Consider the following 18,991-nt stretch of genomic DNA (forward strand, 5'->3'; position numbering starts at 1 on the left):
TGGATAATCGGCTTATTATATGTGGACCTCATATAATTACCGCATTACGATAATTTGATAAAAGAAAATTTGGGAAATTCATCTTTTATAGATACATGGTCAAAGTACCATCAACTGTACGTTTTGTCGTGCAGTTTTTTAAGATCGACCCTTTTACAATTATCCTACTGGACAGTTACCATATTGATTCAAATGTGGCTTTACAAATGTGATGCTTTATATTTCAATTTAAAGATTAATAATTATGCACTTTTTCCAAGCTTTTTATTTTGCAAAAGTTTAGACATTTTTTAAAATACTTACCAACTTCAGTGATATTAAACATCCATTCAGTTGTGCGAGATGCTATGGCACATGTTTCAGCCACCCTTTGTAAAAGTATATTTGATCCAATTTGATTAAAAATAAAACAATAATGATGTGCGTCAGTTGAATGACGACTTACTGGAGACACTACTACATAGGTTGTGGAATTCTCTCTCCAGCTTCCATGACATGAGTATGCTACAACATAATTTTTGCCAAATTATTTATTAAAATCCACAATATTATTTCTAATTTCACAGATATTTGTAATTGAGGAATGACCATTAAATAGAAATTAAAACATAAAAGTCAAGGAGATTCTTCAGTAACGTTCCAATCAAAAAAGTAAAAAAAGAACTCCATCTTTTATAACTTCAATCTTCCTTAATAAGATTTGCAAACTATAATTTCAGTAAGAAATTCCTAATATCAGGAACTAACGCTAACAATTTTTTTTCTTTTCCTTTCTGAAAATGCTGTGATAATTAAAAATTGTAAACTGTTGGTGTAGATAGGGATAAACATTTTTTAAAATTACATTTGTGCACTTTACACTAAGATATCGTAAGAAATGCATTTTTTCCCATTGAAGTTAAACAAAAAACAAATAAATTAGTACAAAGATTGCGATGGAAGTCTGAGAGGCAAAGAATGCCTGTTCTGATGAAATTGAAAGCTAAGAACAAAGAAGACAAACTCTGTTGTTATGTAATAACCTATCTTAATTACATAAATACAACTCCAGTATCAATGCAGTAAATAAGAATCACACATCTTTAGATCAATATAAGGACTTATTGGTGAAAAGTTGACTTTAAAATGAAAATTATTTTAAACAATACTAACATGTAGTTGGCACAGTGCGGCAATTGGTCTGAAATTCCATAGTATCTTGGCTGGGTGCGCATCCCACGTACAGTGATTGAAGAGATGTATGGTGTCCACACTTACTTGATGCACCAACCTCTTCACCAAAAGCAAAATCTAACTGAGTCTCTTGTTTAGAAGGTATAGTTGAGTAGCGACCTTCCATTGGACATTTATTACCGGGTAACTTTCCGCCTGTAAAAATAAAAAGCGCACGTTATTAATTTTATTCGTGGCCCAAGGAGATTTTCAGGTATTTTTTTTCTATTGTAAAAGAAATAAAGTGGGTGTTACTTTTAGCCGTCTTGTTGGCAGAAAATAAATCAAATTTTGATTTTTATTTATTGAATTCATTTAATTTTTAGCTCTTAAAGGAAATGTTCTCTTACAATAATAAATAAATGACAACAACATCTTATGGAAATTTAATTTCTTTAATTTATAAAAAAAAAATGGAATACCTCATAAAAGAAAACAAAGACATTTCAAATTTAATAAATTTTTACAAAGACAATCTTTCAGTTGCGGTAAAAAGCTAACAACTAGCAATGCTCTAGTTTTCTTGGAAACGGCTTTAAGAATTTCGTAAACTTCGCAAAGTGTATATTGATCAAGAATGTCTCAATGTATTGTAATTTGTATTGAAGTGATTCCTTACATGTTCCAAGTAAGTGTGGGGCCCCACTGTTATCTGTTAGACTATAAGGATAAGAAGTCATTAGGATGCCAAGTTTTTTGAAAAATTAGTCTAAGAAGGAAAGTCTATGTGAGCACTGTATGTCCATTTATATTCATTATATTTTTAATAACGAAGGAAACTTGAATTTTTCAAATATGTTCATTAAAACATTTAATAAAATAAGAGTTTTCATATCTTGCTAATAATATTAATTCTGCACCTTGCCTCCTTGCAAATTAAGTTTATATTTGAAGTGAAATAACACCTACAAACTTTGGCAGTGAGTAAGATCTTAACATTAAAAATCATTAGAAGGTAAATGTTAGCTTATTTGGACAAAACAATCCCATGGGGTTGGTTACCTCTAATGGAAATAAACGACAATGAAGCGTCTTGCTTAAATTGTATTTACACTGCGAGAAATAAGAGGTGTTAAAATAAAATGTTCAACTCTTATTGATTAAACATCAATGTAGTAGTAAAAGAACAGATAAATCAGATGTATTCGGCACTTTATTCTTGTTCATTTATTTGAATTTTAAAAGTTAATTAATTTCTTCTGTATACAAACTCTTTTCAATTAATAATTAAAAAAAAATCTTACACATTCCATCAACATATTTGCATTCTTAACAAAACAGTTACAACTGAGAAAAAATGGTAAAAATAACTTACTGATCATGGTGATGGTATTTGATGAGTAGCTACTTTCTTCATTAAATGAGGAACAAGCTTCATTCGGGTCAGTAAAAATGGCTGAAAGTTAATCTTAATTAGGACATTTAAGTTCTTTGAAAGCCTATTTTCAGGATTATGAAAAATATGTGGGAAATTTATTAATGAAAATCATATTTAATTAACAAAGAATAAGATTTATCTTTTATTTTAGATGAATGAAAATAAGTTGGCATAAGAGATATAAATTTAATTACCAGATTGCTGCATTTGAATTACATGTGAATCTCGTTTGTGAATAGTCATGCAACGGTAACCTCCTTCGCTGTAATTATAAAATAGTATAAATAAATAGTAGATTCATAACAAAATGTACATAGTAAATTCAAGTTAGGGTATGGACGAAAACAGCGAGTCTGTCAGAGCCATTTTTTGTTTTTAAGGTGTTTAGCAAAAGTGATTGGCGTTGATATTTTTTTTGTCAAAATTTTAAGATGAAAAAAAAAAATCACATTAAAATCGCTTTTCAACAATCATTTGTATTCACCGACGGAATTCATAATTTGCTGAAGATTTATGAGAACTGTAATAATAAGGTGCTTAGGTCTTGGTTTCAAATCCAGGTGAACAACTCTTTGACAGTGCAGGAGCAATAGCGGTCAGTGTTATGTACAGTACAGCAACACTTGCCGTAGGTAGGCAGTGCACTGAGATGTTTAGGGTTCCGGTGCCATTGATCTTTGTTGCAACTTAAATAATAAAGACATATAAAAATAAGGTGCATTATTACTTCTTATTATTTTTTCTTTTTTTTTAAAGTCTCTCACTCTCAGATAGACATAATTCGAGAGGTGATTGAATTAAAACGAGAAGGAATGTACTAGCTGGAAGAAATTTATAACTACACTTAATACACTACAAATTGCATTAGTTTCAGTAACAGAAGCATTGAGAGGCCGGGTTAATTACAACTGAAAGTAAATTGTACCAACCATTTGCTGTATAGAGTTCCCTAGGGTATTTCTAGGGTGCATTTGCTAAATGCAATCTGCCCTAAAGCACCTTTCTCTCAATCTAATTGAGAGACCGACAGTTATTCCATGTCTCCAAAGAACAAGAAATAGATAAGCAACATTTCTATTGATAAGACAATGATTATCAACAATAAATAATTTTTTTAAAAAAATAAATAAATAATTTACCATCCTGAGACAACGTGGACAACAAGACGGGCTATGTTGGCCTTTTCAGTAATTATTGTATGACACATCAATTTTGTTTCAGTTTCACCAATTTGAGAAGTAACTTTAAGGCTGGCATTTCGATGAGAAAAATGATAATTATGACTGTAATCAAGACTTTTCCAGTGGCAGTGTTGGGTAACCCAGCTTGGAAATTTACATTTCGTATGTGTTGCTTCAACTGGAAAAATAAATTAAAAATATAATCCAGCCTCATTTAAACACCAAATTTTTTAAAGTTGTTTTGATTTAAAAGAAGAAAATTAATGCTTAATTAGCTTGGAATTAAGATTGATACAAAACAAAAGGTTTTTCTAAAAATTTATATCTCAATTTTTTTTAGGTAAATAAATGTATTCATATTTTAAAGTATTTAAAATTTGGAATTTGAATGTTGGTGCAAATTTTGGATTTAAAAACGAGTACTCATCAGCAGCCTTGGCAGCACAGAAGTTAATCCACTTCTGGTAGTGCTATACTTAATTTGCGAAACACCTTCCAAGTTGGTTAATTAAATGAAAGAGATATTTCCTGAATACATGAAGATATTTTATCCACAATAGTTAGTTTTCAAAATATGAAATCGTGTCAAGTTTTGACACACATTAATTTATAATTTATAGTCCCAATAAGTAACAATAATTGAAATATATTTTAAGAATTAGGCCACAATTCCTGAACCACTAAGAATTAGCTAACCTTAGGAGGTTCTATTTTTTTTTTTTTTTCGCCGTAAGTAGAATTTAATTTTGCTTTTACCTACTTTGGTTGCTAGTAAAAATGGTAATTCAACCTGGTAGTCTGTAACATTTGACCTTTTCTTCTAGATCAGAATTCTTATTAGTTAGTTCACCCCTAAATTACAGCTTCGGTAACTTATGTTCTACTTGATTACTTGACTTTATTAGCTTGTTGCTAATTTCAAATATACTGGCTTTTGCAATGATTCCAAATATTCAATCATTTCGCTCAATACGTTAATGGGCGTAAAACAACCTTGTTACGATTTTCATGAAGGTAAAATCTTACTTCTCCAATGATTCGGAGATTAATTTACCTTTGAGAATTATTATTTATTAATAGTTTCGAGTAAAATGTAATAGAGATAAAATTTTGTACGACAAGAAATAACAAATGGAAAATTATTATTAGTTTTTTAAATCTATCATAACAGACATACATTTTTTGATGAGAAGATCTTAAATATCTAGAAATAAATCTAGGTAAGAGACATAAACTGTCAGATACTCACTTCTCTTCAATTTAATTGTACGAGATCCATCATTAAGAGAAAGTAATCCATTGCAAGTAGCTTCACCACTTTGACCCAACTGGTATGTATGTGGATCAGATTTTTGATAGATAAAACAACGATATCTTTGTTCATCGGTGGTTGCCATTCTATGATGTAATCTACCTACCAAGTAGTGGTTGGAACTTTCCTTCCAAGTCGCCAAACATTCTAATTCTTCAACTGTAAAGAAAGGATTCACATCATTATTACATTTGCATTGTAGAAGTTGCAAAAAAAAAAAAAAAAAAAAATTAAGTGCTAAAACTGGTTAAAATGGTAATTATTTATTAAATCTTAAAAAAAGAATAATATCCATGGAAGTTTTAGTCACCAGAAATGTTTTTTACATGTATAACTTACTTAGGGTTTCTTATATCTCTAAATCATGTCGGTATTCTTTTTAAAATAGAAGGAGAATGTTGAAGACATAATTATCTATCATTACCTAATCTCAAAGAAAGGATTTAAATATTTTAAGGCAGCAAATCTTTTTAAACTTTAATAATCAAATAAATTTTACGGTACTCTAAAATTTTGGTTAAAGAAGCATAATTTGAACAAATTGTTGAAGACTGTTAAAGGATTTTTTTTTTTAAGTTAACACAAATTATTGGTAAAGCTGCTTAACGCTTTGCGTTGAACAATCACATGCACTTTCTGAAATCAATATTATCGCTAAACGAAAACTCTTTTAATCTATCATTTTTTTCTCTGATGGTTTGAGAAGCATTTTGTATCAGAAGTAGGAAGATAAACAGTAGGACGTGCTTAAAAGTTAACCCGGGTCATATACTTCACTTTAGAAGTATTTTGCACAGTCCTATTAGGTGAATTTTAGGGTTGTTTGAAAGTACATACTTGTGTTAATCCTCCTGGTTCGCAGCGAAATTGGCCACTAAATACTGGTTCAGAACTGAAGGACAATCGGCCACATCGTACCGATATTTCCCATTTTTAACTTAAAACAAAGAACGAGTGTACCTATTCTACAATTTCATTACAATTATTTGAAAAATAAAGATTTGTAACAGACTTTATGGCAACTGGAAAATTTTGTAGCTAGTTAAGTCCTTGTTTTACATCCTATTAATATCATTTTTTTAAATGAAATTATTTATTTTAAAGGGTTTTAATGAGGCAGTCTTCATGCCTCTATAGTACTGGTGGGAATTAAGAGAACTAAGCGTTTAATACAATTCTAGCTTTTAAGGAAAAATTGTTTTTGAAAACTGTGAAAATATGGTAAAGTTTTGAACTGATAAAAAAAAAATCATTGTAAATGATGTTTTAGTAAGTCTGTTTTAAACAATAAAAGTAAAGTCAGATGGGTTTTAATTCGTGAAAATTTATTTTTAAAACTGTGATTAACATTTTTTTTTATCTGGAACGTAAAGAATATGGCTTCTAAAAACAAAGTTTTATCTTAATTTTCTTTTTTTTAATATTTATAACTGGACTACTTTAAAGGAATTACATAGAATTAAGAGAAAAAAGGGCAAGGATTGATAATGAAAGGAAAAATGGGTCAACGACCTGTTTGAGCTTTTACTTCCATATTGGAATATCTTTTCCCTCTATTATTTTTTTTGTCAAACATTTTAATTTCATTCTTTAAATTTTTAATTATTTTTTTTTTACAAACTTTCCTCTTGAAAAAGTTATTAATGTATTTCATGCATCTTCCAATTATTACTACTGCGACGTCTAAAATAAAATAAAGTTAATGAGCAGGTAACAAACATAAGAATAATTTAATTAGTGCAAGAACTGTAGATACAGTGTGATGTGCATCTTATTTTGGTGACTGATTCATTCAAGAAGGAATAGTAATTATTGCCATTTTCATGCTTATTTTTATTTATTTTGGGTAAGCTTTCAACCAAGTTACAAGATCAGTTTCTAGACTAAATTGCACATTGGTTTTGATAACATAACTGTACCGAATTTAAACAATGTAGTTAGTAAAAAACTGTGTTCACAACAGTCACAACCAAAGAAAGAATCAACAGTTAACTGTTGACGTTGCAAAATTTTATACACTACTACCATGAAAAAAAGGTCGAAATTCAGTTAAATTAAGTTACCAAAACCAAAATGCAATTTGGTAATTAATTTAGGGTTAGTCCAGATTACGATATAATTCCTAGGTCGAACGCTTGACCAAAATAATTAAAAATAATACAAAAAATGACCATTTTTCTCATTTAGTAATTTTGAAATAAAAATGTGGCCAGGAGTGTTGAATTTACAGAAATTAACAAATCATGATTAAATCTAAGAAACCCTTAGAAAATGCTTAGAATTAATACTCATTTCTTATTCACACTGACATCGGCCTGGAAAAATAGAAGGAAAACCACGTTTGAAATGGGTATATTTTGAAGAGCAAGATCTGAGGTAAGTAGATGGGTGACTATAGACAATTGCAAAGATTAGTTTGATCTTGTAGAGAAGAATTGTAAATGGATGAACTCCTGCCTAAAAGTAATATTGATTGTGTGTGACATCAACAATGTGTTGATGCGTTACAGTTACTCAAATAGTTTCGCACATCATATATCTATGTGGGATTCCATTACTAATGTTTATATTTTGGAGATGTTAGTAAGTTGTGTGTATTCTTAGACTGGAAAATTCTGAAGTAGCCAGATTTATCCTAGAGGAAGACAAGATTCTTTCCAGGATTTCTCTTTAGATTTTCTCTTGATAGAAGCCTCTACAGTGATGGACAGTAGTAAACAAGAGAACATAGGAATAGGTATGCACCGAATAAGTTGAAGAAACGTTTTCAATAATGATTCCAGAAATTAGAATAATAAATATAAAAAAAGATTTGACAAATACCTGCGGCTTCAGTTCCAGGTATATCCGGACATGCTTGAAATCTGAAAACTAATCTGGTGTCATCAGTACAGGATTCAGCTCTTGACGGTGGTTCTCCATCTCGCCCGCAATCACCATGGCCTTTGCTATACTCAACAGCGAATGGTGGTGATTTAAATGGACACGTCACTGGTTTAGCATCCACTCGAAACATGGACAACAAGAGGGCGTCTCCATTTATCTGGTTGCATAATAATTCTAATGAATCCTCACGGTCGCAAAAGGCTGTAACAAAAATTGAAACATTCAAATTACAGTCGTGTAGACAAAATTTTAAATTTCCATGTTCTTTAAATAATGAAAATCAAAGCCAAATCCGTAAAACCCTATTTGGCCTTATACTCTTTAGGTGATTCTGTCCCAAAAGGAGTTGAAGTAGTAAGGGACTTTGGTGTGCTCATGAACCTGGGAGTCCAATTCAAAAAGCACATTGATAAATAGGGTAATTAGTGAGCTAAATCTGTAGGGTTTATGTTTAGAAATTGCAGGGATATCAAGGATTCAAAAAGGATTGTAGTCATATAAACTACATCTCTATTATTTTGAATCCGCACATAGCAGGCGAAATAAAACGATTTGAACAGCTGCAAAAGAAATGTTCAAGGCAGTGCAATGATTCAGAGATGAATTTAGGTCTCTTTGGGGCATAGATTGCGATGATCTGAGTTTTTTGTTTTTGTTTTTAAGATTCTGAATGGCCTGATTGATTTTGCCGAAATGTTATTCCACAAAACCACCTTTCAGACTCAATGTTTTACCATTTCTCACCTCTCTAGCGCACATTAGGCGAATAGAAAAGTGAAAGACAAGCGCTGTAGAAGCTGAAATAATTCAGCACATGAAGAGCTGGACATGTCTGGACATAAGATAACAATATCATTTTTATAAAAACAAAAGGTAACTCTGCAATTTCTTGTGACTGTACAGTTATTCTTTTTTTATGTTTGACTTGTTATTGACTCGTTTTTTCATTTTGTTTTTTTAGCTGTTAGTTGGGGTAAAAAAAATGAAGTATTGAAATTCATTTTTCATTAAAAAAAGAAGTCAATGAACAAATATTTACTTTTACAAAAATGTTTAATATCTGTGTAAATAAAAGTAAATGCATTTGTATTTATAAGTAAGAACATTGTAATTCTCAGTTTTTCTCTCTCTAAAATAATCATTTTAAAGAGGTGCCTCAGAATTTAAAGCTGAAAAACAAGCCAATTGATAAATGAACGATCTCTGAAAATGTAAGAACCAAATCATTCAGTTCATTAATAAAAATGAGCTACTTGGCGCTTTTTGTAAACGTTTAGCTTTGGAATAAGCTAGCTTCTTGGGCACGATTTCAATCACTCCCGTGATGGTATACGGAACAAAAACAACGTGTTATTGCTATTATATAATGTTTTTCCCAATAATGTTTCAGAAATCATGTTTTAAAAATATTTTATGAAAATTAGTTTCTCATTGAAGATAACAAATGAAAAATTGTATCTTTGTAGAATGTTTTCTAGTATGAATTTAAAATGTTAAAAAATCTTTAATGCCATGATAAGAGATAGTTAGTAAGGATAGTAACTGTAATACTACACACTACCACCAGTTCTACAATGTATTTTAACTTAAGCAAAATATATAGCTGGTTTTTGACTTGAATTTAATATTACTTCCTAAAGAAGAATACTAGTAGTAACGTTTAGTAGTGTTTGTAAAGATGGGATGTTACAGTAAGGGCGCTTTTCGTAGGGTCATAAGGTTTATAAATAGGGCCATTTTGTATTGAGCAAAGCTTTTCTTCTCTAAATCTACATAATAGGTGAACGTTTTCCTTAAAAAATAGTTTCTATGGTAACTGTTACGAGAAAAATTATCTTAAGAGAGAGAGAAGAGAAAGTGAGAAAAAAGAAAATCTTTTTCCACTGAGAAATATTTACTGAAACTGACAATAATATTTTTCACTTGGATTGGGTACTTACCTTAGTTTCCAAACCTTCTATATCAGGGGTGGTCAACGTTTCTGTATATAAGATATACTTTTTATCTTAAAAGTGTGTCGCGATCGACTTGTTGGTCATAGGCGTAGTCTAAGGGGGAAGAAGGGGTGTGAAATGCATACTATGTTTATACACTGTGTTTCAGTATAAGGTGCAATCCAGCGAGGTGTGGGTAGATAAGTAAAATATATTATTTTTTAAATCACTTATTAAGTTTTCGAGATATAGGCTTACGAAGAAAATAAATTTCCAGACCCAACTTTTGATAGCAACATTCCGTACATGCGGTACCTAAAATATTCTATTTTCCGACACTTTTTCAAGATAGATTTTTACTAACTTAAAAGCAATTTAATTTTTTTTATCAACTGCAATGTATAAATTGTTGTACTATTTGTTCGTAAATATGGAAAAGTTGTTATAAAAATGCACAATATGGCTGATAATTTGATTTCAATATTTCTCTTTCGCGTTTTTTTTGGGCCAGGAAAATTTATCATGAAAGAATAATATGACTTACTTTTTGCTAATTTATCAATAGCTCGCTGAGTACACCTCGTACTGAAATATAGATATACGGCTGGGTTATCTACCTACGTAAGAACAACAACAATAATTATTTAAAGGGCCAAAAAACTCACATCCAGGGGAATTAAAAGAACATGGATAATTATTAACAATATTTATTAATTCAAAGTAGCAACAGATAGAGAGATTTAGAATTTACTTTGTTGCCTTAACATTAATGGGAAAACTTAGTTTGCATGTCTCTAACCAAGGAATCATAATTATATGTATATCCTGACAAAGATAATAATAACGAGTCTTCAGTATGGGACAGAACGTTGTTTAGTTCGTTAGCTTCAAGAATAAAAATGCCGATTATACAATCGCTTCAAAGCCCATGGTTCACGGAATTCGACCCGAGACATTACGAGCGATGGACGATCGACCAAAACTGGCCTCGCGATCGACTTGTTGGCCACCCCTGTTCAATTTAGTCACCCTCTTCTTGTTCATGATACATTGTCTGCCCCTTCATACGTATATCTATTGAGTTTAATTTTATGAATACTATTCTTAGGTTAATTCTAAAAAAAATAGCCGTATTTTTCTACTCAAAGGCGATAATTAACTGCGATTCTTCGAAATTGCCTAGTCGAAAAGTTTTCAATTGTAGTCAGAAGGTAACTGATATCACTATTGCTGGTTACGAATAGACGGACCGTTTGACACGAATTGAAGCTGCCAAATCTAACCTAAGAATGTCAAGGCTTAAACGATTGTGTCTCTGCCACTAGCAAGGAAAGTTTCCTTTAGTAAATTAGAAGATTCTGGGAATGCAAACGTTCGGCTGTGCTCCTTGATCCAATGAAACGACTTTCAATGGGCCTGCCAAGATCCGTAATAGCAGGGGAAATGCTTTAGGCTCATCACTGGCCGTAACTTTATCCAGGCTTCATCTTCATAGAAATGGTGCATCTGTTTCGCCCGTAGTGCAATATGAAGGATATGACGGCACAATATAGAGTTGCGCGTCACAATATATATTCATTCTGACGACATCCATTCTAGTGTGGCTGAAAATTATTAGGCTGAGCGCTTTTCGTAAGAAATTCCTTGCATGGCGTCGGGAAAGGGAAAATACAATTACTTTAATTGATAATAAAACTTTCATTTTTTTCTGTAAAGGTCTTAACAGTTCAATACATTTACTTATTACACAATTAGTTAATTTGAGCATTCAAATCTATCAGAAGGTTCTTTACCGAGAGTAATTACTGTTAATAACTCAATGCATAAAAGTTGAATGTTATTGCCGAAAAAATCAAATCCTTATTTGTATTTCATGGGAAACTGATTCATCCATGAACACTGTTCAACCTCACTGGTTTTTCATAAGGAAAAGAGGTTATTATATCAGATAATATTTTGTAGACAAAAAAAGTGGTATAAATCCATACAAAAATATACTTCTTTTTCTGGCAGTAAAAGAGAGTGAAAGGGAATCGTGTAGCCATATTTATAAGGCGAGCTTATTAATCTGGAATGAAATAAGGCATCTCAAGTTTATTTTAGATGGATTAGCCCTTTCTCTCACATAAAGTCTTAATTTCACTTCATTTATCACCCTAAACAATTTGTCTGAACTTGATATAATTAAAGCTTGCCTTGATAACGTTTAAAAAGCTTTTTGTATTAAACACTAATAAGCTTTACTCCATTTCTGATATTACTGAAGAATTTTTTACACATAGTTTAAAACGATTTTTTAACGTAGCTGATTCAACAAAGTCACCTGAAGAAAATTAAATGATTTTCTCGCTTCGGTGATAATACAGAAATTTCTACTTTCCATCTTATTTGTAGTAAGATATTCTAATCAGAAGTAAAGGCGCAGGTGAAATCGTAACACTGATGCGAGGCCTTGTACACTGTAACTGGGACTGTTCAGCCTCAAGAAATTTGTGCATTAATGCTATAGTTCCAGGATAATCTTCACTAGATCTTAGCTCCAAAAAGGAAGCTCTAAAAAGTGTTATTAATAAGCTTAATGACTGGAGAAAATATCAACCTTTATGAGGATCTCTTAAAACGGAAAAAAGACAATTATATTTTAACTTGTTGGTTTCGCGACAGTAATAAGAATTTTAGTAATTACGAATAAAAGTGGATAGAAAACTGCTGAGAAGTCGAAGGCAGATTCTGAAGTCTGGGTTTGGTTAGTCGGATTTAAGAAGAGTTATTTAGGTTAAGATTAAGTATGGGAATATGGCCATTTCCGAGTTACTGAGACATTAACAAATTGGAAGTTTAGTATCATTAAAATAAAAATTCCAAATATTAGTAACCATTATCTAACACAAATTTCGAACAGTTTAATATTTGAGATTAGATGCTGTTTGAAATCTGAAGGAATGAATTAGTGTAGGGAATTGATAATCTTGTAAAATTATATGTATTTACAAACCGCCAGAGATACCTAAATAACTGTCGAATTGATGAAAACAGATTTTTTAGTGACTCTATTTAATTTAGAGTTATTGAGCACGGTGCCAATGGATAGTTCGAAAGGATAGTTATCTCTAAGATTATATTGAATAAAGGGCCATTTGGTAGTACGAATAGCAATCTCTTAAAGAGTTTAACTGAACGGAACGAGAGCAGAATCGCTCGATTTACATAACTCTAACCACATAAAGAATCCTCTACCTTTAAGAAAACGTTTTTCCAGCGACAGGCATCCTAGTAAGCACTCCTATTATTACAAAAGTTGTCAATGCTTTATTATCTATTTTTAAAGTTTTTTTTCTTTTTTTTTGAAACTGAAGTTAGGGTGCAGCGTGACTGCAACGGAAGAAGAGATAAATAATGTTGAAGTAGTAAAGATATCATGTTTTACAGGGCCCTTAATGTACTTATAGGTTGGAGAACCTAGCTTCCACCATCTTAATGAATGATTAGTTAAAGTTGTCATAACTTTGTTCTCGGATGTTTGCTCATTTCACTCCCTTTAAAGTAATGTTATAATAAGTGGGTTATCCCTGGTCTTCAAGGGGAGAATGTTCCATCAGTTTGTGTGCTTTGGGCTTGTTTGATGAGGACCAATTCGTTTTGAAAAAAAAGAGTAAAGTAATGCCTGTTTTTTTCAGGCGGGCTTTACGTCTAACTACCAAATTATGTGACGTGAGCGTGAACATACTTTACTACACTAACTTCTCGTATTAAACATTAAATAAAATCCAAGGCCTAAGACCGGGAATCGAACCCAGTACCACAATACATATCAGCTTTGCAGGTCTCGCCTCCAACCGCTCGGCTACCTGTGGTGCCTTTTTGAAAAATTATTTTTGGAACTATTATAGCTTGCTGAAGTTTTATCAAAAACTTAATATCTTATTATCAATGATCTTTTTATAACTTCTACATTTCCTCACACTAGAATTAAAGAACAGAACTAAACGCTTCTGATATCTCAAAAAAACTCTACTTTATACTTCTGTTTTAAAACCCTTCTGGGCGTATGGAATAAAGCTGTGGGGTTCAACCAAACCCCTCAATCTCTACAAAAGAATTCAATCTCTAAAATCCACAATACTTCGATTAAAATGAAATGCTTTATTTTATGTCTCAAAACGAACTAACAATACATACAGATCTTAACATTCCTTTTATCACCCAAGTCGCCAAAACACGATACAGGATTCTCAATTTCAACCTGCAATCCCACGCAAATCCTCTAGCTCCAAATCTTTCTTCTAGAACTCTTCCTGATAACTTAACAAGACAGTGGCCACGTGAACTCGATTAATCTGCGAAATCTTTACTGGCTACGACTAGGGTAATTAGGATGCAATTCATGAGAGATCTGAGGTAAATGCATTTATTTTTATTCATTTATTACGCCAAAGTAAGTGTATCTGCTACTACTTTAACTAGTGATCAAGTACAATCCTTGCAATAATTAAACATCTTTTCTACAAGATTTGGGTAAAAATTGTATCAAAATTCTAATGATATTTATATTAATGTAATAACAATTTTTAAATGAACAATTTAATGTTTTTTAAATTAAAGTTTAATCAGATTATGTACGAAATTCTCTTTAACACATTACAGTTTTAACATAAAATGATTACAGAAACCAAAATGTTATCCCTTGTAATTGAGGAAACAACGTATTCAAAACAGTACCTTAATTACTTGGTGGGGTTGGTCGAGTAGTGGCCCAGCAGTGCCCCTACTTAGTAAGCCCCTTGTCCACACTCTATACAACTTATTTGCCATTTTAGAATCGTACAATCCCAATGTATGAAACTCTAATTATCTTGCATTTAGCTAAAGTCACAGGACCTATTTAAATTTTAACATTGCTTCAAAGTAATTTGGAGCTACTGAATAATTAATTCGATTCTTCAACGTTAAATTATATTGTAATGCATTTCATTAATTGGCAATAACTTATCTGGGGATGCTTTCAAGTAAAAACAGTGGATTACCATGGGACTTAGCCCTAAAAAATGTTAAAGTGAACAGATGACACCCCTTTTTGTCCTAAATTATTTAAATATATTAGTTACAATTTGGAACCTTATTGTAGGGCGCTATAGAACTATTTTCAAAGATTAAATGTAATAAACGGGATAAATTGACGCAATATAATTCAGAGCTGTAAATATCGGAGGATAGACTGTAGATTTATCTTCAGCTAAACCCACTTTTTTTTTTGCCATTCCTCCCATCCCTGCCCAGTAAATCTTTCTTCTCCTTTTGATTATCTAATATTTCATTTCTGATTATCAAAATACTATTTGTTGATCTACAGCTTCTTTATTACGCGCAGATTATTAACGTTTTGTCAGTTACAGATGATTCGCTTTGGGTATGTCACTTACAGACAATTCAATTTATCTTGCTACAATACATAGATTTCTTTCGTCAAACAATAAGTGATTGTTCCTATATTAAAGTTTACAATGTTTTATCAATGGTCTAGCTATCGATCTCTAATATGAATAAATGAACATGTAAGTGAAATAAATTATACAGATAAATATTAAAACGTAGTGCTTTCATTAAACATATCTAATCTTGCTGTACGAGGGTCGTTTGAAAAGTCCGTGCAAAGTCAGAGAGATAGCACTACTGGCGCGTATCGAGGTTATGTTTAGTTAGTAGCATCTCTTGGAAGAACACACACCAAGTTTCAGCCAGATCGGTCTATTTCTTTGTGTTTGGCATTCTTTTGAATCGAGGAAGTCGAGTGATTTTCAAAAAATGGACGAAAAAGAATTTCGTGTGTTGATTAAACACTACTTTATGAAAGGCAAAACGCCTCAGGAGACTAAAGAGAAGCTTGATAAACATTATGGTGACTCTGCACCTTCGATTAGAACAGTTTATAAGTGGTTTCAAAATTTTCGGAGTGGCCATATGGGCACAAGTGACGCTGAACGTTCTGGACGCCCTGTTGAGGTTACTACTCCAGAAATCATTGATAAAATCCATGATATGGTGATGGATGACAGAAGAGTGAAGGTGCGTGAGATTGCTAGTGCTGTGGGCATCTCGAATGAACGGGTACATAATATTTTGCATCAACATTTGGACATGACAAAGCTATCCGCAAGATGGGTGCCGCGATTGCTCACGCTTGACCAAAAACGAAATCGTGTGAAGTGTTGCAAGGACGGTTTGCAGCTGTTCCAGAAGAATCCGCAGGACTTTAAGCGTCGTTTCGTCACTGTGGATGAAACATGGATACATCACTAGACTCCTGAGACCAAAGAACAATCTAAACAATGGGTTACCAAGGGGGAATCTGCGCCAAAAAAGGCGAAGACCGTTCCTTCGGCCGGAAAGATTATGGCGACTGTCTTTTGGGATTCGCAAGGAATAATCCTCATCGACTATCTGGAAAAGGGTAAAACTATTACAGGTGCATATTATTCATCGTTATTGGACCGTTTGAAAACCGAGCTGCAAGATAAACGCCCACGATTGGCCCACAAAAAAGTCCTTTTCCAACACGACAACGCACCAGCTCACACCTCAGCAGTTGTGGTCGCAAAATTAATGGAAATAGGGTTCCAACTCGTTTCACATCCCCCCTATTCTCCAGACTTGGCTCCCTCGGACTACTATTTGTTCCCCAATATGAAATGGCTGGCGGGAAAAAGATTTTATTCAAACGAGGAGGTGATTGCAGAAACGAATGGCTATTTTTCAGACTTGGACAAATCCTATTATTCGGAAGGGATCAACAAACTAGAGCAGCGTAGGACGAACTGTATAAGCCTAAAAGGAGACTATGTTGAAAAATAAAAAAGGTTTATCCCAAAAAATTAAGTAGTTTTTATTTTTGCACGGACTTTTCAAACGACCCTCGTAAAAGAAATGCTTAAATTTTATCAAATTTGAGTAAACATTTTTCTACATCAACAAATCTAGCAAGAAACAATCACCTGTCAATTTTTAACAGCAATTATAATAATTCTGTTCGAAAATGTTTCTTAATTATCAAATATTTTTTCAGCCATCACCCGCTTCTTCTTGTCTTTAATTCTGACCGGTTTAGGATGTTCAGAAGTTGGTTCATCCAATTCGCTTAAAGAATTTGAATTACACACATCATTCTCTGACTATGAGAGGTAGTATTCGTTTTGAAAAGACGGACAGGTTATTCCTAATTAAAAAGGAAAACAATAAGTAAATATCAAGCAGACTGTTGGTAAATAGTTTGAAAAATGTGGGTAGCCTTTGTAATGGCAAAATCTCCCATGCAAACAAAGAATTTACGGCATTAAGAAAGCTGAAAAATTTTCTTCAGCTACGGCTCCATAATTAGTACATCCGAGAAGTTACAGTTATTAAAAATGAAGAAGTCGTAGAAATATTCATTGAATAGTTTCCATATTACGAAAATATGACGACTTAACGGATGAATGGCATTTTATTAGGATTATTGAGAGAATTCGGAAATAAGAATGCATTGTGATGAAACAATTTTATCTACCATATTGCACATCTTATATTATAGGTCTTTGGTCATTCCTGGTAAATAATAAAATAATATCCGAAATTCAAAGATATTGCCTAAATTTGATTTATTTAAGAATCCCAGTGGAAAGATCTTTATCTTATGTTATCAATCAAAAATGCTGGGATGATCGTTACAAGATGATTCAATTACCTGCTTCTAGGAACCGAAATGGAGCACTAAGTGACCAGAAGCACTGAAAAGCATGAAGAAAGTGCAAAAAAGGGATTGCTCCAAACTGAAACAGACAGAGCCTTTTTTTTTGCTTTTTTTTTGGCATTGGCTTTCGCCATACATCCAGCATCGTCTAGGTGCTTCCTCACTAGAATATCACTCACTCTCCATTCTTACTTATAGATACATTCGCTTCACTCATTCATCCCTCTACTACATACAACTAAATACATAAACTACAGCTAATGGATGGATCAGTACTCTATATTCCTGCCATCCTTATAGCGTAACCGAAATTAAAATCACGTAATCCTTCTCTAATCATTTTCTTGCATTCCTTCTATAACTTTTAAATACATTCATATTTCATTGCTAGCTCTGCTATAGATTTAAGCACATAGATGTTAGTGGAGAATATTATGTCTTCGTAGCGAAATGGTGCATCTAAATACCTGTATATATCGTCAAACATTCGTTTCCTTTCTACCACATAACGTGGACATATCATTATTATACGTTTGAAATCCTCCTCCTCATTTCAATCTACGCAAAGAGGAGAGGGACCTTTTGTTGGTCCTGTGAAGATACGATCCGCTCAGGTGGTTCGCTCTCAGCCTGCTTATTGTCGTAACAACCCATTTATTAGTGACAGTTCCCTTAAACCATGGTTGTCTAGGTAACTGATCTGCCATAGCCGAGACTTTTCAGTCGCAGTAAAGAGCGAAAAAGATATATATATGTATATATAAAAAAAAAAAAATAGGTGAGAATCAGAGGGCAAAGCTGCATTTGCCAAAAGGCTTCCGTTTAATGGAAATTTTAGATTTCAGGAATGGCAGCTCTTTACATTATGTACGTAACATTCTTACTAAAACAACTACGTTCAAAGAAAAGAAAAATTATTTAGTGATGTCTCAACGTCTAAGTTTCCTCTAACTGACCTTTTAAACCCTGTTGGGGTCAAAAGAGTGCGCTAGTAGTAGGTCACTTAGCAACCAGTAAAATTCAACGTTTTAGTTTAAAATTCAATCTTACGATAACTGCAGAAATAATGTTTTGAACGGTTTACAATTCCAGACTTCTTTTTGGTTTCAATGTACTACAGATGTAAAAAAATTAATTTTCAACTCCGTCAGAATGGCGAATGTTATTGAGTTGAAAACAAATCAAGAAATGTTTGGTGCCGGGGAAAAAATAGAGAAAAGAGAAATTTAACTCCATCAATACTAGTGCCAGGCATTGCGTTTGATTTGATATATAATTTTCCGGGTTATTCTCTTATGACAAATGATCCTTTCCAAATAGAGATAAATCACTAAACGCACCCTCCAATTGTTATCGTTACTTCAG

General features: G+C 32.5%; 1 protein-coding gene across 3 annotated transcripts in view; it reads right to left on the bottom strand.

Moving 5' to 3' along the window:
* The window catches only part of LOC141451015 (uncharacterized), a 1,067,280-nt gene that overhangs the window by 5,793 nt on the left and 1,042,496 nt on the right, over nucleotides 1–18,991 (bottom strand). For all 3 annotated transcript variants that reach the window (XM_074122023.1, XM_074122025.1, XM_074122024.1), the window contains 7 exons: nucleotides 7,907–8,170; nucleotides 5,021–5,242; nucleotides 3,730–3,949; nucleotides 2,785–2,852; nucleotides 2,528–2,608; nucleotides 1,153–1,368; nucleotides 304–504 (listed from right to left, as the gene is read on the bottom strand). In XM_074122023.1, coding sequence (XP_073978124.1) covers nucleotides 304–504; nucleotides 1,153–1,368; nucleotides 2,528–2,608; nucleotides 2,785–2,852; nucleotides 3,730–3,949; nucleotides 5,021–5,242; nucleotides 7,907–8,170 — 1,272 coding nt within the window. The remainder of the gene's footprint in view (nucleotides 1–303; nucleotides 505–1,152; nucleotides 1,369–2,527; nucleotides 2,609–2,784; nucleotides 2,853–3,729; nucleotides 3,950–5,020; nucleotides 5,243–7,906; nucleotides 8,171–18,991) is intronic.

This window comes from Rhodnius prolixus, unplaced genomic scaffold, assembly GCF_049639745.1.
Source record: "Rhodnius prolixus isolate KJV_2025 unplaced genomic scaffold, Rpr scaffold_8, whole genome shotgun sequence".
Taxonomy (NCBI): Eukaryota; Metazoa; Arthropoda; class Insecta; order Hemiptera; family Reduviidae; genus Rhodnius; species Rhodnius prolixus.